The sequence below is a fragment of the Centruroides sculpturatus genome, unplaced genomic scaffold, assembly GCF_000671375.1.
Source record: "Centruroides sculpturatus isolate CEXI.00-Female unplaced genomic scaffold, Cexi_2.0 scaffold86, whole genome shotgun sequence".
In the NCBI taxonomy this organism is placed as follows: domain Eukaryota; kingdom Metazoa; phylum Arthropoda; class Arachnida; order Scorpiones; family Buthidae; genus Centruroides; species Centruroides sculpturatus.
Window position 1 is genome coordinate 459,170 of NW_019384475.1, and position 23,929 is coordinate 483,098.

The following is a 23,929-nucleotide window of genomic DNA, read 5'->3' on the forward strand; positions in this document are numbered from 1 at the left end:
ACTCCATTGTTAAGAATCTCTTTCTATTCTCCATTTATCTCTAACAGCAATTACTTATTTAAATCTTACATAATGCAATTTCATCAAAATTCTCATTCGCACAAAAATGTCTAAGTTTTATATCTTTCAAACAAATCTTATTTATTCTACACTAAAAAGATTTAAAGATTACATCCTTTCAGTCATATAAAAACAGATTCTTTCATGTTTCTTAAACTGTAAAATCCATTTAACTCTTATCTTCCTAATAAACTGCTGCAATATTAGCACCATGTATCTCCATTTGTAAAATTACCAATTTCCTTCCAGTTTATTTTTATTAACAGGTGTCTTGGTAGGACAACAGCCTTCCAAAATTTAATTTTCTTGCATTCAAACAAAGTTATCTCTTAGAATATTTTCAACTTTTAAATTTTTATTTACTATATCTTATTTTGATTTCTAATGTCTTATTTGATATTTCAAATTTATGATTTCTATTTTATGAGTTCTAATTTGGTTATTCAGTTAAACACCAATTGTGTGAATACTTTTTGAAATGTTCTGATACATATGAATTTTTTTCCTGAAATATATTAAATTAATTATATCATTTTTAATTTATGATTTCCATAGAAGTATTGCTTATATGCAATTTTAAAAATGAATGAGTGATGTTAAAATTGCAGAAACTTATGAAGTTAATAGTTAGAGGAATACTGCAGTCTAAGAAACTTGAATGACTAAAAGAATGTAATCTTTTGATCTTTCTAGTGTAGAATAAATAAGAATTGTTAAAAACATGTAAAATTTTTAAACAATTTGAATGAATAATGGTTTTAATGAAATTACATACAAGTTAAGTAATTAAGCTAAGGTAACAATAGAGTGATTCTTAAAAATTGAACTGTACTATGAATAATCATCACATAATTATAAAAAATTGTAATTTTAATTATATTTATTGTATTATTAACCATAATAAGAATTTATTTATTACACTTGAACTTTTTCTATTAACAAATTCTAGCTATAGCAACAACATATTTGCCAATATTGATAATCACATTACAAATGTTATAGCCATTATCCTGTTATAATGTTACTAGCATTTTCAACAGAAAGATTCAATGAAAATAGTTATAATAGTTACAAATTATCATTATTAACTCTTAATATTTTAGTTTAATATTTATTTCTCATTATTCCTGATAAGATACATCCATAAAAAATAAAAAAAGCATTTTATAAACTCTTGTTAATTACATTAAATGCAATGAAAGAAAATAATTTTAAATATAAAATATATTACTGAATAAAGTCAAAAGTTTTGTGCAAATTAAAAATAAAGAAAATTTATAACAAAAATGAATTGAATTAACTACAATGTTCATATTAAGATTTTTCAAACAATACTAACAATAAAAATATATCAAAAACTATAAATTCTTAATCTGTATAGACTATCTTCAATCCTGTTTAAACAGATAATAGATTAAATTTATCAAAAATTTTTCAAAAATGAGAATACTTAAAAATAATTTGAAAAGAAGAATCAATAGAAATGTTTGAATATAGATGGCTAATTTAACTAGTTATTTTATAGAGTAATTTTGGTTAACAAAAGTAATAAACACACACTTTTGAAAAACAAGATTTCATAATTTCTAACAGTGGGAATTAAATACTTTAATATCATAAAGGAATTTAAAATATTAAAACATTTAAAATTATCAGATGCACTTTTATCTATGATCAGAATAAGACAGAAATATTTACAAGATTTTTACTACATCAAATTACATATATATTTTGTACTTGAAAACTGAACTGTTTTTTTAAAAAGTTAATACAAATATTCATCAAACATCTTTAAAAATGCAAAATGACATATATAAAACAAAAATTTATTCTTATAAATTTTTAATAAGAAAGCAATTTTGTAAAATATTTAAATAATATATGATAATCCGTGTGAATATTATACAAATTAAAATAATTCACATCAATAACTCTAGAAAATCAATGTAATGTATTACAGAACATTTAACTAAAGTTATTTCACAGAAGAAAATTCAATTATTTTTTAGTTTATAAATATTTTTGCCTGTTATAGTATAATTACATTATATGAATATCATTTGTAATATATCTGTCATAATGCTATAAGTAAATTAAAAACACTACATTAATTTTAGTCACAAGTCATTCTTATAAAACAATATTAAAAACCATGTCTACACTCTTCAAACAAAATAAAAAAAGGTATAACAATTCTTACAACATATCTGGGAAGAATATATATACATTACTCTCTTATAACTTTAATAATAAATACACATTTTAATATGGTAACACCATCCTTAAAAGGAAAAGAGAATTTTGAAGTTTCTGATTGTTCAGAAAATATAAAATCGGTCCAAGGGTATACTATAAAAGAAAAATAATTAAAATAAATTTTATTTAATTGTATGTTAATGCAAATAATTATTATTAAAAATATAAATAATTTCATTTAAAAAAAATTACCTTAAATTACATTAATTTAGATTAAATTCATTTGAATATCTTCCAGGACTTCAAGTTCTGAATATTTTGAAATGCTTTTAGGGTTATATTTTCATTGTTTTTTACAACTATATAGCCTGGAGCCAGAAACAAAATTAATGTTACAAATAAACTAAAGAAATGATGCTTAAAATTTGCTACCACAACTTAATTAAATATACTGTACAATAAATAAACAAAAACAAACATTAAAATTAATAGCTTTTAACAAATAAGCTTTCTAAATGGGACATTTCTTTACAGAAATTGTATAAGATTTTAGAAGATAAATGAAATGTTTTATCATTTTTAAATAGCTGTTTTAAAATGAAATTGAGACTTCAAAAAATTATTTTAAAAATATTACTTGTGAAAGTTATTAACTTTATTGGTTTGTTGTTAATTTATTGTAAGTTATATTAATTAAGTTGGTCTATACAACAATTCGAGCATCATTGTAACAAACTTTATTTCTTGATTTTTATGATTATGTATAATGAATATTTTAATGATGAAAAACACTTAATAAACATTTAGAATTTGGAACTTTTAGCAGAAAGCCTTAAATGTTTTTAATTTTGTACTTATAAAATAGTCAGATGTTGTCAATAGTCAATAATTAGAGACAAATGTAATTATACAATACAGTATATAATATACATACAGCAAGTCCTCACTTAATATTGAAGAATTTATTGTTCATGTTAAGTAAAACAATGTGTAACAAAATCAATAAATTTTGAACTAACTGGAGAGATAGATCACAAAAACTCTCATCTTTAAAGTCCAGCAATTAGTTTAATACCTCTGTTAAAGGTGAATTTCATTGTTCCATTATGTTTACTGTTTTTTGTCATAGGTTTGTCATCTTCAAGGACAAAAAACAGCAAACATAGTAGAACCATGAAATTCACCTTTAACAGAAGTATAACTAACATTATGAAAGAAATCGCAGAACATAAAGAGTCTAATATGATTATAAAAAGAATCCCAACTATGTATTGAATTTTAAGAAATGATAAGAATAGATTAGAAACAGAAGAAATGGCAAGTGTGTACAGTACAGGTTACTATATGAAAACATGCAGTTGGGAATAGACAAGGATTACATAGGTGTCGCCATAAGGAACTTAAAAATTAAACTTAAAGAACACCAATATAATGTAAAAAGGGATGCAATAATACGGTATTCTCCAGGATGGTGCAGACTGAAGGCTCAGTGATAAAATGGGAAGAGGCAAACATCATAAAGTCGGTACACTCCCCTACATTGGCACAGAAAGCTAAAAAATTGAAATATACAAAAGCAGGTTGAAGGATAAGTGCATTAATGCAAGAGATGCTGACAACTTAGCAATGGCATAGAAATATATTGTACAGAATAAGTTTGTTAGAAGGTCATAATTGCCTCATTTCTACCATATATTTTTTTGTATAGTTTTCAGTTATTTATCTTACATTTTACTGTTATTCATTATTTATATTAATTTTTAGATTTTTGGCTTTATATTCAAATATTTAAACATAGTTATTCTTTTTTGTGTTCTATTTTGGAATGATATTTAATGGAAAAAATATGTTCCAAGAAAGATTGTTAGCCTGAAGATGGCTTATTAGACTAGGTTGAAAACATTCACTAAATAAAAGCAAATCCCAGCAGCCTAAAAGGTGTTTGTTAATTTATTTGAATTATCTTGCTGAGGTTAATAAAGATGAAAAAAAATTACTACAAAAAGATATTTTTCTGTTTGCTGGAAATTATTGTATGTAATTTCTTTATTCTCTATGGTAAAGTGGGGGTAAAAAAAGTTTTGCTAGAATTTATTTTGAGTTTGGTAGAATGAATTAATGAAAAATACAAGGGAATTTCTTCAAAAACAAGTCAACCAGGAAAGGCACTGCATCAACTCTGACAAAAAGACATTTCCCTGAAGCCATTCCACCAAATGAAAAAAAGAACAATCCCACAAAAGTGTATGAAGTATGTTCAAAGAAGCAAGATGCACAAGATAAACATGTAAGAAGAAAACCATGTTTAAACTGTTCACATTGTGAAGTTCCACTGTGCACACTACCATGATTCAAAATCTATCACATGCAAAAAAATTGTAATAATAGAAAATTGCTATACACATGAATGTTCCTAGCATATTTAGTAAGAACATTATAATATTTTTCAATTAAAAAAAAATCACTTTAATTGTGTTTCTGAATTTTTCTTGTACCCAAGTTAACTCAGGATAATAATTTACATCCATAACTACCTCGATTATCTACTTGATTTTTTGAAATAATTAGAAATTATTATTATTTCTTTCAAAATAGATCTAAAAGCAGTTATAAAAAAATTAGATCACTTTGATGCAGAAATACTTAGGTTTTTGTTAATGGAAGATACATAGTCATATGAATTTTAAATTTAGTTTTTTTACAGTTTTAATTATTTTATTAGCAATTAAATATTACACTTTCTAAATTTTTAATAATTTTTCTGAAAGACAGAAAAGAATATAATTAACATTATGACAGAAAATAAAGCATAATATCATTTTGAAAATTTGAATGTATATCAAACTGTATTTTTAAAATAAAAATTATACTACAGAATAACTTTTTATAAAAACCAACAAACTTCAGAATTTAAGTTAAGATATGTATAAAAATAAAAATTTAATTTATTATAAATAAGTTTCATGTTAAAATATTAAACTAATAAATGGAACATGTTAAATAAAATTATTTTATAAATGAAAAAAATATATATGTTTTCTCTTACCTGAAATAAATAACTTAGTGACCGATTTAAGATTGTTATTGTAAATTTAGTTTCATTTTCTTTCACTTCTAAGAAATCAAATTCTACTCGTGGTCTGAGGAAAATATCACTCTCAACAACAATACGTCTTTTGGAAGAATAATCGACTACTTTATAAACAACTGCATATTCACCTGGAAAGTTGCATTTGTATTTTATTTACATAATCATTTTAATAATTTAAAATATAATAAATATTAAAATTTAAAAATAATTTTAATCTATGAAAAGATTCACTTAACATTTTGAATAAATATTTTCTTTTAGAAATCTGTTAGATTATAAGCTTAATTTATTCCTTAAAATTTATTTGTATCATTGATACAAATAAATTTTAATTTTAATAAAAATTAATTTTAATTTTAATAAAAATTAAAATTAATTTCACATTTGCATGTTATAAATGTTAACTGACTGCAATTAAAAGAAAACTGACATCAATGTTCAAGAATGTTACTTTAAGATGACTAAAAATATCAGCAATTCTATTATGAATATTTTTTGTTTGCAGATTAAATTCAACAATCATTATGAAGTAAAGGTCAAGAGAACTGATGCTTTCATAACTTTTAACAAAGCTTTTTGCAGCTTTGTTAAGCTTCTTTTTATACTGCTTTTGTGCCAGTATAAAAAGAAAAGCTACAGACCATGAATACCTTATAGAAACCTATAAAGAAGGTAAGGAGTTCCTTAATATACTGTATTGTCAAAACCAAAAATTGCCAAATATAAGAATTTTTGCCTAATTTGGGTACTTTTGCATTTTATTAACTACAATATTTGCATTTATTTAATTATTTTTCTTCTAACATAAATTTAGAAATGTATTGTATCATTTTTCTTTTGTTGTTTTCTTTTTTTTTTTGCACAAAATACTATTATTATTTGAGATGTTTTAGACACACAATACTCCACAAATACCTTGTATTTTAAATAATTTTATCAGGAAGGAAATATATGCTGTTGAATGTTATATAACTAGCAAAAATGGACAAATAAAATTTTTGGTTCATGCAGTCCTGTAACATAAATTTAGAAATGTATTGTATCATTTTTTTTTTGTTGTTTTCTTTTTTTTTTTTGCACAAAATACTATTATTATTTGAGATGTTTTAGACACACAATACTCCACAAATACCTTGTATTTTAAATAATTTTATCAGGAAGGAAATATATGCTGTTGAATGTTATATAACTAGCAAAAATGGACAAATAAAAAAAATGAACTTCTTTATTTAACACTGTGCATTTACTATAATAATTCCTATGTCATGATTTACATTTTATCTTTAACTGACATTAAACTTTAGTTTTTCAAAATTAAATTGTGTTTTACATCTTATTAGATATAACAAACATTGTTTATAATAAACCAGACAATACTGTACAGTGGGTGATTGGTTAATTAACAGTTCAGTTAACAAACAAATCGGATAACAAACACTTTTACAAAAGATTTTTATGTTTTTATGACAACAAACACCTCACAGAACAAACACAATAAGAAGTGATGTAAAATAATGAATACTAATTGGTCTTCTCTTGTCTTCAAGCAACAATTTGGAACTTTTCGAAGCACAGGAGACATTGACATCAATGCTCAACCCAGTATATACTGATCAGATAGTATTCCTCCAAACTTTGAAACTCTCCCTTGTAATTCCAACCTTTTATTTTTCTGACAGAAACAATTCTTTTATAGTGTTCATGAGACTGTCAGGCAGGCACTAGTTAAGTTTTGCATCAATTTTTGTTTTTGAAAGGTGAGAGTATAATAGCAAAAGTAGAGAGTGGGCAGATGTCTGATGTTGCTGGGCAGGATGGCTTTAACAGGTCTACATTAAGCATCAGTTCAATCTTATCTAAGAAAGATACTGTATAATAAAGAAGACTCAAGCAGCTTAAGGAGTAACAAAAATCACATCTGAGAAATAAAGAACATTGAAGAGCTCATAATGGAACCTGAAACTGATCTGACGACAGAAAAACGCCAAGAACTCTTGAATGAAGAACACCAAGAAACTCGGTGAGATATGTTTTCTTTTGAAAAAGAGGATTAATGCCAATATCTGCTATTAAAGATCTTTTGAAGAAGTGGGAAGTTGTCAAAACAACAATCTTAGAATGGCATCCAAACCAGGTTGAGGTTAATAGACTTAGGGATCCCTACAATTACAATGCTATTAATTACTTAATAGCATTATAATTAATTATAGTAATTATTGATATTAATTAAACTAATTTATTATACACTGTTTTAATAAATTATACATGTTATGCTTCATTTGTTACAGGATTTAATTAAATTCAAATATTTTAATATTATAATAAAATATCCATTTTGAATTTTCATAAAAAATAGCATATAAATACTTCTGGAATAATTGCAAATGTCATAAAAGAAATTCTGTGGAAGAAAATCCTATGAAACATGAAACTTTTTCAAAAATTAAATAGTTTGGTATACCATATTTTATGGCATGGCATATAAGATGTGCATCTTGTTTTAAAAAAATTGCCCTACATCTTATATGTGAAGTTATGATCTTCCATAGGTTAATGAATTCCTCAAACAGCCTTCAGTAGGTTACAGGCAACTTTACCTAACCCAGCTCTTGAATAAAAATGCTATTGTTTAATTAAACAATAGCATTTTGGAGTGTTTTCTATGTGACATATATACTGGTGCCTAGAGTTATGCCAGATTAAAGTGAAGGCATAATTACAGAAAAAAAATATTATATTTAAGAATTTCCTGACTAAGTGACAAGTGTTTAGTATGGCAGCCTTTTGCAGAGTGATATATATGATGTTGTGAAGCCCTAATGTTTTGAGATTTATGTAGTGTATGTGGTATGACATCTGTGCAAGAAAGAACTATTGATACTGTACAATAAATAGATTATCTATTCTTCACAGATGACTTCTTTCATGAGTTCTGAGTATTTACTAATTTTTCTTATGTATGTACGAGGGTGGTTTTTTTCAAGTTCCAATGGTCCATAAAACAAAGAGAAATGTAAATAACAAAATTAATTTATTACCAAAAGTTAGGTACAAACATTAGTCTTCACACACTAAAAAGTTTTAAGCTGGGTGGAAGTCTGAAAGGTGGAAGTCTTCACCACGTTTAAAGGCCCAGCGTATAGCTCCGATTTAGCGCTGAGCAACTTCCACCTCTTTCCTGAACAGGAAAAGTGTCTAGGAGGGTAGAGGTTCGAGACTAATGACAATCTTCAAAACAACATTAGGATCCATCTCAAGTCATTGGCAGCAACATTCTTTGACAAGGAGATGGAAAAGCTCATCCACAGATATGACAAATGCCTCAATCTTCACAGTGATTATGTCAAAAAGTAAACTGTACCTAACTTTTGATAATAAATTCATTTTGTTATTTACACTTGTCTTTTTTTTATGGACCATCAGAGCTTGAAAAAAAGCAGCCTACATATTTTGCATGTTGTGAGTGTTTGGAACTGCTATGTCTATTATGTATACAAGTTTGTTTTGTTTGTCAATCAATGTGATGTCTGGTCTGTTGTAATGTATTTTTTGTCTGTGATTATGGCTAAATCATAGTATATTTTGAGTATGTTGCTTTCTATGATTGTTGGAGGTGTGTATTTATAGTATGATTCCTGGGTTTGTAACAATTTGTGTTTGTGTGCAAGTTTTTGATGTATTATATTTGCTATTTGGTTATGTTGATGTAAATAGTCGGTTCATGTTAAAAGCTTGCAACCAGCGTGATTTGTATAATCTTGTGTGTAATGTGGCATTTCCTACAAGTTTTGTCTGTGAATGTTGTCTTTTAAGAAATGCTTTCTGTAGATTCTTATATTTATGAACCTGAACTTGCATGGCAATCATGAACCCTTCTCTCTCTCCAAAGAGGCATCCATGAATCATCAGCACTTTGATGCAGTCTGTCAATGTAATCCTGGCTGAAATCATTAGGTTACCCATGATGGAGCTCCTTTGCCAAAGACAGCCTGAATTTTGAGTACCACATTAGTAATGTAAAAGTTTAACAGTTTACTGTTTTTGTGTTTACAGCGTTGTGTAATTGTGAAAAACCCTTGCAGTGTGCCGTTTGTTCTTCATTCTTTATGAAGAAGAATCAGTCTTTCTTTGGATGGCTTAGGGTGTTGTTTGTTGTGTTTGTTAATGTTGTTCTAGTTTTGTGTATGTTCAATGTATTACACCAAATGAATATGTCAGTACTGGATGTCGTGATGATATATGATATGCCATGTTGATGACTTTAAATGTGTGTTTTGCATTCAGTTGTGTTGTTAATAATAAATTTAATCTGCTGTTGTATTCTTTTGTTAGTCTTTGTTTTATTTGTGTGTGTTCTATGAGTTTGGTCAGTTGGAATCCTAAAAATATTCATAGTCTTTGCCTTCATCCATAGATTCAATGATATCTCCATTTCCAAGTACAAAATCACCTTTCTTCAGGATGACTTAAATTGAAAACAGGTTGAAAATGTTAGTGAAATAAAAAAATTTATGCTCAGCAAAATTTAGGTGGTTAGGCGAATTGATGTAGTTTCTTTAGGATTATTATTATTTGTTTTTTTCCCCTTAAACTGCTTTTGCACGTATTCATGTAGAATATTTTAATGGTAAATGACTTCTTTTAAGCTCCTGTTTTCTCTAATAAATAAGTGTGTACTCTAACTTTACTTTTTTTAAACCAGAATACAGTAAAAAGCTGGTCTGAGTACCAACAGCAAAGATGAGTTAAATACATTATATACTTTTCATAAATATTTTGTACAGAAATAGAGATGTGTTTTATATGCCATAAAATATGGTACATATACTTATTTAATCAATATAATATATAATTAATAATATTTATATATATAAACTAAATATCATCTTTTCAAANATAAACTTATCTTACCAGATTTAAGATTTTTTTTAATCTTAGTTCAATAAAACTAATCTAAAATTTATGAGTAAACCTAGGTTATACATTAATATAATCTATATGTAAAATTGACAGACTGCAGAAATTAGTTATGTAAACTTAAATTTGTTCTGCATAATCAAAATGGCCAAAGTTGATTTAATACAGGGGTTGGCAACCTTTTTTGTCTGTGGGTCAAAATCAACCATACTGTGTGTATTAAGACGACGTTTTGGGTCAGTGGTATTTTCATTTTAAAATAGTCTCACCAGTATTACCACACGTCTGTTAAGGAATTATGGATCGGCATTGCCAAATTTATTGATTTCTTCTTGAAATTATGTACAATTTTTATATTTTAAAAATAAAAATGCATATTCATTACTGCAACTTTGTAATCATACAAAAATGATAGTTATTATTTACATTCACTTTATTTTTTTTTTTATGTATTCTTCAAGTGTTTGTTTCATATTTATGTTTTATAATTTATTTTATATACTGTATTATATTTTATTTTCGGAACTCAAGTGGGTTACTTGAAATTATGAAATGGGTCACTTGGTGATCTGTGGGTCATAGGTTGCCGAGGCCTGAATATAAGGAGAATTCTTTCAACTCTTCTAATTCAGAGGACAAAACAATTTTATGTACTTTACCTAAGAAATTACAGTAAAATCTCAATTTAACAGACAAAATTTGATCCATATGTCATATGTGAATATTAACACACTGTAATTTTAAAATACTTTTTATATGTAATTAAATTAATGGGTTTTTTCCAAATCCAAAAGTCACCTTTATTAATTTTAGGCAAAAACAGGCATCTCAATTTATCATCATCATCATTGTCAATAAATAGGAATTTTTTTGTTTTTGTCAAGATTAAATTTTGTTTTCTTTTTAATAACATTTATTTAATTAAATACAATTAAAATGTATTTTCTAAAAAATGTTTATTTATTTTGAATTAGATTTTATACTTCTTTGTTATAGTTTCAGAACTACAGCAATAATACAACAATAATAAGCAATAATAATATAATATAAAATAAGCAATAATACATATAGAAAACTTTACTGTGAAATTAAACTTCTCAAACATACTTAATTAAATACACAAATGTATCTACATAAATAAAATCAGAAAAATTAACTAATTTGTCAATTTTTTAATGCACACATTTGGAACACCTACTTTATCATATAATGGATTTTCAGAAGCTTTAATAGACAGCCCCACTCAATTAAGTTAATTAAATTAAGTTTTTACTGTAATATGATACTTTGACATAATATTCAACTTGGTGATTACTACATGAACTAAACCTACATGATGTATTCATTATAATAATTAGCAGCAATAAAATTTATATTACAATTATATGGTATTATTATTGAACTATTACTTCCATAAAAATATTTAATACAGTGTGATAAATTACTTTTAAAAAATACAAATTTTATATTCATAACAATATGATCATTTTAGCATTTTCTCATGAAACTGATAAAAATCAGGAAAAAATCAATATAATCAAAATATACCTACCTTTCTCATATAATCAACTGTTGTAATAAAACTAAATGCATCATCTACTTTCGATTTCAATAGAATAGATTTAGAAGTGACCCATTTATTCTGCTTCACTTCTAACTGATAAAGTATTGCCATAACAGCTACTATCACAAGAAATGTAAACCTGTTTTTAGATTCCTAAATTATAAAATAAAAATTAAATTCATTATAAAATTTTAATTTCTGTATAAATTCCAAATCAACTATTTCATTAAAGTTGAAAAATTAAGTTTATCTTCTTAAAACTGACTAATTATAATAAAAGAACCAACCTTCTAACTAGCAGAAAATTATTTTTACTTGACTAGTACACTCAATCCATGTACAGATCATTGTAAAGTATCATCATTACATCATATTCACATTCATGTGTTTAATCTAGTTTAGTTATTAAGATAACCTAATGATAATCTTTATTTAGATTGAAAGTACTAATCAAGTAAAATAATTTTCTACTGGTTTAAAAGATGTAACTCTTATCATGTGGAAAATTATGATAACTCCAAAATCTTTTTGAATTAAAGAAAACTCATTTCCAAAGATTTAACATATTTTCATCAATTAAAATATATAGATCCAAACATAGTGCTATATCATAACAGAAACCATTTATCTTTATGGATCAATAATAAAAAATATCATCCTCAATAAAAATATGCTGAAAATGATTTTTAATTGAAATGATTAAAATGTTTATTGGTACATTTTAAGTAGAACTCAATTAAGAAGTTCCTATTTTAGACATTTTCCTATGCAAGGAGTTTAATTTCAAAAATCCCAATTTTTTCCTTTTAGAGATGTGTAAACTTTTTCCACATGAAATTTTTCTGTTTATAAAAATTTCCAACTTAAGTTGACAAATCCTTATACATGACTAGAAAATAGACCCACTTAAGAAGTTTTTCAACTGCAGCCTATTGAAAATTTTACACACTGCATAAAGGAAAAACTAATTACATTAGAAAAATGCATAACTTTTCATATGTCATTTCACTTGCAACTCTGGGCTAATTTGAATATAGATTTTGTAATTTTCTTACACAATTATCAGGTAACAACGCTTCAACAAACAGCAAATTCTGAAAAGTGCTGTCAATATGTAGGTTGGGTTCGGTTTGTTTGGTTTGATGGAATATAGCAATGCATTCATGGTAATACATCAAGGGGATTGCCTCTAGGGAGGACTTTCTGTACAAAACTTGCTTCTATTTAGGTGTTTGAAAACCAGGAAGACTATTTGGCCAGCCCATTGAAAAGGCTTGAGTCTTTGACCAACTATCTATGTTATGTGATTTTATTAATACATGGGTGATACTGTAATTCAAGGGTTCCCAACCTTTTTTCATGTATTGACCCTTTCAAGAATGTTTTTTTTTTTTTATTGTCCTCCTCATAAATTAATTAATATACAGTGGGTGATCAGTTAACGAACAGATCGGATAACGAACACTTTCGTGAAAGATTTTTATGTTCGGACAACGAACACATGATCGAATAATGAACACCCCACATAACAAACACAGAAGAAGCGACGTAAAATAATGAATACCAATTGGTCTTCCCTCATCTTCGGGCAACAATTCGAAACTTTTCGGAGTGTGGGAGACGTCGACATTGACGCTCAAGCTGGTATATACCGATCAGATAGTATTCTTCCAAACTTTGAAACTCTCCCTTGTAATTCCAACCTTTTATTTTCTGACAAAACAATTCTTTTATGTATTCACAAGACTATTGGGTAGGCACTCGTTAAGTTTTGCGTCTGTTTTTCTTTTCGAAAGGTGAGAGTATAAAGCAAAAGTAGAGAGTGGACAGAAGATGCTTAATTTGCTGGGCAGTATAGCGCAAACAGGTCTACAGTAGGCCGCAGTTCTACTGTATAATCAAGAAGACTCAAGCAGCTAAAGGAGTAACAAAAATCATATCTGAGAAATAAAAAACATCGAAGAGTTCATAATGGAACCTGAAACGGATCTGACAACAGAAGAATGCCAAGAAACTCTACAAGATACGTTTTCTTCTGAAAAAGAAGATTAATGCCGATTTCTGTTATTAAAGATCCTGTGAAGAAGTGGGATGATGTCAGAACAACAGTCTTAGAATGACATCCAAACCAGGTTGAGGCTTGGGGATATCTACAATTGCAATGCTATTAATTACTTACAAAAAATCCTGAAGAAGAGAAAAAAGCAATCAACATTAGACAGATTCTTTAACCCTTTCAAACAGAAAAAAACATGACTAATAAAAATGCAAGACTGTGTATGTATGTATTTTTATTATTACATATAAACAAACGTAGTAAGAAAGTATATATTTTTTTATTTTTGGGGGTTTCCAGAACGAATTAATTAAATTCCCATTAAAACCTACGATAAATTGATAATCGATTAACGAACAATTCAGATAGTGAACAAAGTCTTGGAACGAATTATGTTCGTTAACCGATCACCCACTGTATACTCTAATTTTTAATTCATTTTTTTGAATTTGTAAAATTTTGAAAATGATAGAAATAATTATAATTACTAAATAATTAAACAATATTAAAATATTATATATACATACACAATATGTATTTAATTTGCTCGTTGATCCCTAAACGGAGTTGGTATTGACCCTTTAGGGTCAATTCCAACTCCGTTTAGGGTCAATACCAACTCCGTTGGGAAACATTACCATAAGTCTTCAATGAATTTTAGTAAGGTATTTGTAGATCTGTGGTTTTGTTCATGGAAATCAAAAAAGTACAATTTTTTTTTTAAACATAACAAAACAGACGAAGCAGGTTACAATTGACATATATCCAAATAAATACACTGCTGGCCATCCAAAATGCAACACCAAGAAAGACAAGAGATATCACAGCCAAATTTATTTGGGAGATAACACGTTGTACAAAGATCAAATGATTGAAAATACAGTCTCTTGTGAAGTGAGGAAGATGATGGAATCAATATGGAGTGTTGCCGTCATTGCTGGCTATAACCGCTGCTACACACCTCGGCATTGACTCAAAGAGGCTTTGGATATGTTGTTGGGATATAGCATTCCATGCTGCTTCCACATATTGCCAAAGTTGATCTGGTGCAGCAGCGGGTGGTGTATCCCGGGCCAGCCGTTCTGCAATCATCAATCAGACATTTTCTATAGGTGAGAGATCGGAAGAACAAGGAGGCCAAGGCAGCAATGAAATCTGATGGGTGAAGAAGAAGTCTTGAGCAATGCGTGCCACATGTGGTTATGCATTATTCTGTTGGAATGTGGCCATTGGCAAGCTCTGAAGGTATGGAAGGACAACAGGCTCCAACACCACAGAGATATAGTGCTGACTGGTCAGTGTACCGGCAATGCGCACTAGGGGGGGCAGGAATGGAATCCAATACCACCCCAAACCATAATACCGGGTCTAGGACCAGTATGGCAATGAATAAGGCAACAGTTCAGCAGTCTCTCACCACGGTGTCTCCAGACTCTAATCCGACCATTGTGGTGTTGCAGGCAGAAGCGGGATTCGTCAGTAAAAACAATGTTGTTCCATTCGGTTGTCCATATCTGTCGTTCATTGCACCATTGCCGGCGCAAACGCCTGTGGTTTTGACTCAATGGTAAATGTGGCAATGGATGCCCTGCAGACATTCCACTCTGCTGCAAACGATATCTAATGGTACGTGCAGACACAGATTGTTGCGCAACAGACCGAATTTGTTGTGATATGGTTTATGATGTGGCGCAGCAATCCATCACTGCCATGCACACGATATGCCTGTCATCATGTGCAGTGGTGCAACGAGATGGGTGCAATCAGTCCTGTCAGTCCATTTGTTTCCTCCTGCATCCAGCGGTTACAGATCCACATCACAGTTGCTTGGTTACATCCAACATGATCGCTGATTTCTCTGAAGGATAATCCGCAATCTCTATAGGCAACTATTCTTCCTCGGCCAAACTCAGAAATGTGCTCGAAAGATGCTCGTTTTCTTCTGTGTGACATACTGAAGCATACTTACACCAAAAAAACGCATGAAAAAACAATTCCAGTACTTCAAAATGGTAGTCTATTCTCTCTTTATATAGCGCTTGCAGGTGGTGCAACAGGCACCCATGATGTGCATCTATGCTGAAATGCTAATCATTTGCATATCTCATTGCCACAAACGCATGGTGCAAATTTTACTTGATTTGGATGCTTCCTTCAGGGTGTTGCATTTTGGATGACCAGCAGTGTAGATACTATAAAAACATAATTCACTGTAATTTAACAAAACATTATTAAATAGATTATCAGCACAAAAAGGTTTTGTGCTGATAATCTTAGAAATAGTTCTAGCTACATATGCATTATTAAATAAATATGGATTATGTAAATAAAAGCTATTTATATTTTCATTTCTGCCTAAGATGTTTTTTTTTTAAATTGGCCCCTTGAAAAATGTCTTAACCAAGTTCTACTGTCTACATTGATTTTCTATAAAGAACATTTACAAGGCCTTTTGTTTGTTAGTTTGTAACATACTATTACAAACTAAGTTGACAAACCATTTTATAGACCCACTTAAGAATTTTACAGTTTACAGTTTATTACAGTTTATTATATATTTTGGATGATAATTTTGATCAATTTGATAATTCAAAAATGTTATTTTAAATATTATAAATAATAACTATAAAACTGTATACAATTAGGAATAATTTCGTTTGAAACACTGATCCTTAAAAAAATATTCTCAATTTAAAAAGACCTGAAATTTAATTTTATTATTAAATTCTCATTGATGGGTTTTATTTTTATCCAAATTCTTGAGATTTTCATAAATTTTAGTTCTACTACAGCAGTCAATTCTGCAGTTGATTAAAAGGAATTCTGAAGTCAACTTCTATAGAACATAAAACATACATGATTATAAATATTTGCACTAACTGAAAAGAGCAATTAATTTCATGTCCTACTTATTTCTTTAATAAATGAAAACTGTTATTCTTTCATAATGAAAAATTCATTAAGTAAACAAATTCTTATAAAATTTAACAAATATATATCAGGAATTTAATATTGAAGTTTGTAGTGTAAGAAGAAAAAATATTTCTTTCCAATTACATTTTACTTGTACAAAATACAAAGAAATAAAAATGTTTATATATTTTTTATATTGTAATTGAGTTTTGTAATATAGCTTATAAAATAAAAACATTGTTTAATTTCATCATTAATAAATTAATTCTCATTTTACTAGTATAACAACATTTCTAACCAAAATATAATTAAGAACATATTTTTATGTGTTTAGCTATAAAAATAAACGAAAAATATGTTCTAGTATAACAGTTCATATAGATTTTTTTATTGTAATGTTTTATTTTTGTTTTATGAATGTTAATGTTTATTTAACATGTTAATTCTTAATCCTTAATTAAAGTCCTAGAATAAAACTGTCATCTTGATTTTAAATTTTGTTTCTAAATTATCCTCCACAAGGCTGATAATTTTCTTTAAAATGTATTAGAAATTGTACAAGCAAACTGATAAATTTGAAAAATTAATCATCATACATAGAAATGATGCTTTGTTTAAAATTTAGGTAAACTAAACATTTTAATTTCACTTAATTTTATATGTTATACAATTTCAATTGCTATTAATTATTTCAATTCAATCATTTATAAAACAAATATTTTCATTGTAAATAATGCTGATTATAATAATCAGATATGTATAATACATTTAAATAAATTAATAAGATAAGATTTATTTAAATGTATTTCATATATGCCATTAGTCTTGAATGGTAGTTCTAATGTAATCTCAGAAATTTCTTTTATCTAAATATGTGTATTAATAATTAAGTATATAATAATATAACAAAAAAAACATTTCAAACTAAAATTTTTACTCTTAACAATTCTAAATAAATTACAAAAAGTTAGATTAAGAAAAATAAATTTATATTCTAATTATTTAAATCTGAATTGATTCAAAAAATAAAATAAATTTCATTTCTATGAAATGTTTAAAACAGAAATTTTTTCTTCTTTAGCAGATTGAATGTATATTCAAAAATGTGTAAAAATTAAAATATTTTTAATAATCTTTAACAGATTTGTTAAAGAAACTTTTATAAAATTACTCTTCAATTACATTGCTTTTTCTCAGTATGAAACTTTTTAAAAACTTTACCTAAAAGAATATTTAAAGTTTAAACATAGATTATGGCCTTTCTGCTTTATAAGAATTACAGCTCTATTACTTCCTACTTTTAAAAGTGTATTTTTACAATACTTTTTAATACTATATTTCCTTGATTCTAAGATGCATTTGTTTTTTTTACCCATTTTAGTTATCTGAAATAGATATGCATCTCTGTTTCAGATAAAATGCCATTAACCTTTTATGATTAACAGTGTATTACATTCACAGTCGAAAACAATAAACAGTCAATGGGAATAGATCACACATTATGTTATACATTAGCAATAGACATTTCAACTGAGCTGCTCACTAATAAACAAGAGAAGAAATTGCTGCATTTTTCTAAGGGTTGGCTGAAAATAATCCTCCAGAATAAGTAAAGACTCACTATTAAATCTGTGGTATATGACTACAACTAACCCTGATGGTAATAATTTGATAAAAAAAGATATAAAAATGAAATGAAACAATTACTAGATTCATCCTCTAGCAATAACTTTATGAAAGGTTATACTGCTCAACATCACATTAGTTCAAATAAGCTTTCTGGTTATTGTGAATGTAGAAGAGCCTGGAAATAAAGTTAGTAATTTGCTAATTAACAAAATTTAATTATATTGATTAATTCAATTTTGAAATCACGGTGCAATGTAGAATATTAATTTCAAAACTTAAAATTTTATGTAGGAGTCAATTGTTATGTGGGAATAGTAATCTCTTGCCTAACGGTATTACTTATACCAATGTAATAAATAAATAATCTAAATTTTTTAAACTGCATATTTTAAACCCCTGCTTACAAGTTGTGTAAAAATCTACCAACTCCACTCCGACTTTTCCTTACCATCCGACTCCAACTCCGACTTTTCCTTATCATCCGACTCCAACTCAGACTTTTCCTTACCATCTGACTCCAACTCAGACTTTTCCTTACCATCTGACTCCAACTCTGACTTTTCCTTACCATCTGACTCCAATCAGGAGCAGACTTGTTACCAAAAGAGACCCAGAAATTCTGATGCCATCATGTGACCTCAGAATAAAAGATTCAATAAATAGAGTTCTAATAAAGATAGGATGTAGAAACTTTTTATTCTAAAGATAAAAGACTTCTCTACATAATGACACAGTCAATATATAAATATGTATTCAATAATTTTTACTTTTCCGGCTGTTATATATAACAGAGGGAAAGTGTAGCGCTAGGTCAAAAAATGATTCTTCCCAAATTTTTACATTTTTGGACTCAGGACACCTTGAAATTTCAAGATATGCAAAAGATTTGAGGTTTTTTCTATACGTGTGGATGTTAGACTGTGTATGTGGGGCATGATTTTGTTCACCCTGTTTGAAGCCTAATAATTTCTGTGGTCAGAGTGGTCAGAATCAGAGTCAATGGTTTAACACAGGAGTTAGTTATTAAGCGTCAAAGTGGTTGAACTAAATCATGTCCCCATATACATTCTAACATCTTAGGTGAGAACATCTTAATGGATTTTACTGTACTATAATAAAATGACAAAAAAGCTTACTTTGAGGGTAGAGACGTGTTTTATTTTATATTTTTCTAATTTTGAATGCTAATAACGAGTAAAATATTCATTAAGAGATGACACATGACCACTTTTATGACTTCACCCTGTTGACCTTTAATTAAGAACCAAAATTTAATAGTATTAATGCCCCTTTATATGCAAGCCAAGTACCAGATTTCATTTCTTAAACTTTACCCATTCTGAGATATTGTTTAATATCTCAGAACAGAAAATAAAGAAATTAAACAAATTAGATGCCAACACAAGCGTGCAAATTTTTCCCCTTTTATTGACTTTTTTGAGGGGTTCGGGAGGTCTCCAAACATGTAGATTTGCAAAAAAAAAAAAAAAAAAAAAAAANAAAAAAAAAAAAAAAAAAAAAAAAAAAAAAAAAAAAAAAAAAAAAAAAAAAAAAAAAAAAAAAAAAAAAAAAAAAAAAAAAAAAAAAAAAAAAAAAAAAAAAAAAAAAAAAAAAAAAAAAAAAAAAAAAAAAAAAAAAAAAAAAAAAAAAAAAAAAAAAAAAAAAAAAAAAAAAAAACTTGGAGGGTCAAATTTGACACGATTCCAATCCTTTTCCATTTTATGTACATAACAAGTTTGGAAGTAAAAAGGAGCTGGAGTCTGCGGATTTTCTGACAACTCTGACTCCAACTCCACGGCCCTGTTAAAATCTCATATTAACACTATGAAAGATAATTCTTTAATATAAAAAAATAAATATAAAAAACATTGTTTATTTCAAACAGTGTATTTTATTTATTGAATATAATTATTCTTATATGTTTTCAGTGCTAGCTCAATGGTAACTTGCACCTGAGGCAAAACTGATTTTTACAGCCTGATTCCAGAATGATTGCCAATAGAGAGCATTTCTAGCACTGGCACTCATACATAAACTATTTATAAACAAGTTTAATGTACATTTACTCTATTTAGCTTATAATTTTAGTTTTTATTTATTTTCCACTCCTTTTGAACATTTTGACTGCTCATTTTGCCACTCAAGGCAGTCACCCCATCAAGCTGACCGTCTGTTTTATTAAAGCTCTAATAAAGCAATATTTTATATTTATTTGGTGCTCAAAATATTATGTATTTTGTTTGCTTGTATGTAATCTATAGAAAACAAAATGACTAAACACCAACTCAAGCATCAGAAGATGCCATACCACGATAACTTTCCCGATATTTATATTTTTCATATTAATAAAATATTTGCATTTTTAATAAAATGGTAATAATGTTAACTTTAGCTTAATTTTCTAATATTAAGCAGAAAGCAATCAGATATCATAATTTAATGCTACATTAGAACCGTCATGTTTATAATTAGCTATTATATATCTATTTATGGTCTAGTCACACATATTGGATTCATTCTGTTCTCAGCTTGGTATCTAAATATATAAACAATACAAATTTATATAAATTGAATACTGTATATACAATTAATTCAAATGCATTATATTACTTTCATTACTGTTTCTTATTAATTCAACTGCAAAAGTTTTGTTTTGAATTAATAAATAATACAAATTCATAAATATTTTATTCATTAATTAATTAAGTTACAATTAACACCTAAATAAATAAATATATTTCGTTTTAAAATAAAAGAGTTTAAATATAGAAGGGGAATGGAATTTTGTGTAGCTTTAGTTAATGTCTGATAAGATTTTAATGTTATTCAATGAATAATTATCTACTTTGACTGAAATTTAACTTTGAAATCCGATCGATTGATTTCTTTTTAATATTTTTGGACTATTTTATTAAATAAATGGATAATTACATAGTTAGCACTTGTTAAGTGTGTTTTAAGATTAATTTGATGTAAAATTTACTCACCATAATAAAAAATTTAAACGATCAATCAGAATTACAACATATTTAAATACAGTATCGCCGGTTGTCATATAAACAAGCTTGGTAACCAGAAACATAATAAGCGCCCTCTAATGGAAAATTTAAACTGCTTGCAATAATCGTCTGCTACATTTTGTTTTTTTTAAAGATCTTGTAATGTATCAAAATTTCGATATTATTACTTATAATTTTCCGAGTTATGTTTATATGTATAAAGATAACCGAGTATAAAAAATGTGTATAGTTCAATGACTATAATAGTCAGCTACAGTATAAGATAAAACGGCCGGATGGTCGAGAAATCAAGATGGCAGCCTACCGCTCTGGGTATCCACCCGGGTTCGAATCCCGACGGATCGATAAATCCCCAGGAATTTTTCGGGGAGTAATCCGTCCGGATATGTCGGGCCCCGTCCCTCACTACCCGGCCGCCCCATTGTTGGCTTGGCCGAACCCATAATGGGCCTGCTATAAGAGGCCCTCTTAGTGCCCACAGGGAGGAAAGAGTATATTAAAGAAAATGTCTATGCTAAAAAGAGGCCTTCTTAGTGCCCACAGGGTAGAGAGAGTTAAATAAAAAAATAAAAAAGCTATAAGATGAATGTAGATGACGATTCGACTGGCAAAGTTTCATTTCAAAATTTTTAATTGCAGCCGCGTTTCTTTGGCTGTGTTCAGCAGACTCAACAGTTTCCGAGATGTTGAGTATTTTTCTGCTGAACGCCATCTACAGTAGCGCTGTTTCGGAACATGTTTGGTATTTTGACGTCACATTTAGTAGCGTCTTTCATTTACGCTACCTATTGCTACCTGAAACTGATCAATGATGACTGCTTTTTGTTCCAACGCATACGTCACTCACCGTTCAGCAGATGTAACTACGTAACAGCTACCGATTAAGACACCTATACTGTACTCAGTTACAACTGTCGACTCTGCTGAACGCAGCCATAGTTTACGGGTTGTTGTTAAATTCAACGCTACTCCGCAACGCAACCTCTGTCTGAGAGACTGCCACGATCGCTACTGATGGTCTTTCAACAACTCACGGGGCAGCGCTGCAGTTTCAAAATGGTGGCTCTCAGTGAAACTGTTGGAATGTTTGGTGAATTATTTAATTCGAAAAATTTTTAAGTAATTCATTTTTGCTATACAATGTCTTGTTTACGAAGCGTAAACATGACGACAAAGTAATTGATGGAATGGTAAGTTCTGTTGTGCTGCAGCCGCGGAAAAAGGCTAGAGTACAAAACTATTACGAGGAAATTATCCCTCGACACAGAGATCTGGATTTTAAAGGTCACTTCAGACCAGTGGTGATATTCAGCGGGTTCGCACAGGTTCGGCCGAACCTGTTGTTAACATTTTCAAAGTTTTCCGAACCCGTTGTTAAACACACGTAACATTTCTAAGCGGTTTTGTTTCTTTTAAAAAATATATTAAAATATACGTATTATACTCTGTAACACTACTAAACTAGAGCCTGATACCCCGTTCGCCATGTTCCACTTATCGCCGTTCGCATATAACCTCCATCGATCGTTTCAATCTCGACTGAAACGAGATTTAATCGCGATCGACTCAAGAGAGTTCTTGAAACTAGATCCAGTCATACGAAGGATCCCACAATCCCACGCGCGCTAGAAAATACAAGATGGCTGCGGAACAGGTGTCCGGCTATCGACAGCGAAATAAAAAAGATATTGTATTTCGAGAAACAATGACATATGTCTCTTATTATAATAATACCTAATGATAAAATAAACGATTTAAAAAGTTTTTTCTTGAGAAAAAGTCATAGGGAAAGCAATTAACTCCTTGGGACTCTAGCAATTTTTGATATTAATGTAATTAAACATAAAAAATACTTAAAACTGAAAAAACGAAAGAAATGCGTTAATTTTGAAGAAAAAGCTTCAGATTTTATTTTCCTTTGTCTCGTCTTTCTGTGAAATCTTACGCTGATGAGTCATTGTTTAAACAGCTGGATGACCTTGAACACAGCTGGAGTCCGATTTTCCGGGACATTCTCATAGAAGTCTCGGGAGGCGATAGGTTTATAGTAGGGTGAATACTAGTTGGCCGTATATTTTCATATATTTTTAAAAAATTAAAATTTTTATTGCGATTTCCGACCCCCCCGACTTAATTAAACTTATATATAATAAAATCTATTAATTAAAAAAATTTAGAAACTATCGGAGGTCGTTTTTGACATCAGAAACTAGCTTTAAATAACTTTACCGAAGTAAAATCCGTGCGCTACAACTTTAGAACGATGAATGAAATTTGATATCAAACTCCCATTAAAAAACAATTAAAAAGCAATTAAGTGTGAATCGTGCGTCATTAAAGGTAAATTAAAATCGCGATAAAATTTTTTCGCGCGGGAAAAAATTTTTGAAAAAATTTGGAGTCTTAAAAAACATTCCATTAAGGCAAAAAAAAACAAAACTTTTAAAGGACCAAACGCCCGAGTTTTATGTAACGCTATGTAA

General features: G+C 28.4%; 1 protein-coding gene across 1 annotated transcript; it reads right to left on the bottom strand.

Annotated features, from left to right (window-relative positions):
* Window positions 1–1,921: 1,921 nt before the first annotated feature.
* LOC111621281 lies at window positions 1,922–21,525 on the bottom strand. Its single transcript, XM_023363367.1, has 4 exons — window positions 21,414–21,525; window positions 11,817–11,981; window positions 5,303–5,491; window positions 1,922–2,409 (listed from the first exon to the last, which is right to left on the bottom strand). Exons 1-4 carry the CDS (start codon window positions 21,414–21,416, stop codon window positions 2,323–2,325), a joined length of 444 nt encoding a protein of 147 aa, XP_023219135.1. The 5' UTR covers window positions 21,417–21,525; the 3' UTR covers window positions 1,922–2,322.
* Window positions 21,526–23,929: the final 2,404 nt, after the last annotated feature.

What these genes read in the sequence shown, in the direction of transcription:
- LOC111621281 (XM_023363367.1), bottom strand. An exon ending in CAGTTGATTATATGAGAAAG is followed by an intron (nt 5,492 to 11,816) that starts GTAGGTATATTT and finishes TAAATAAAATAC; the next exon opens with AAATGCAACTTTCCAGGTGA. An exon ending in CACTAAGTTATTTATTTCAG is followed by an intron (nt 2,410 to 5,302) that starts GTAAGAGAAAAC and finishes TTTCTTTTATAG; the next exon opens with TATACCCTTGGACCGATTTT.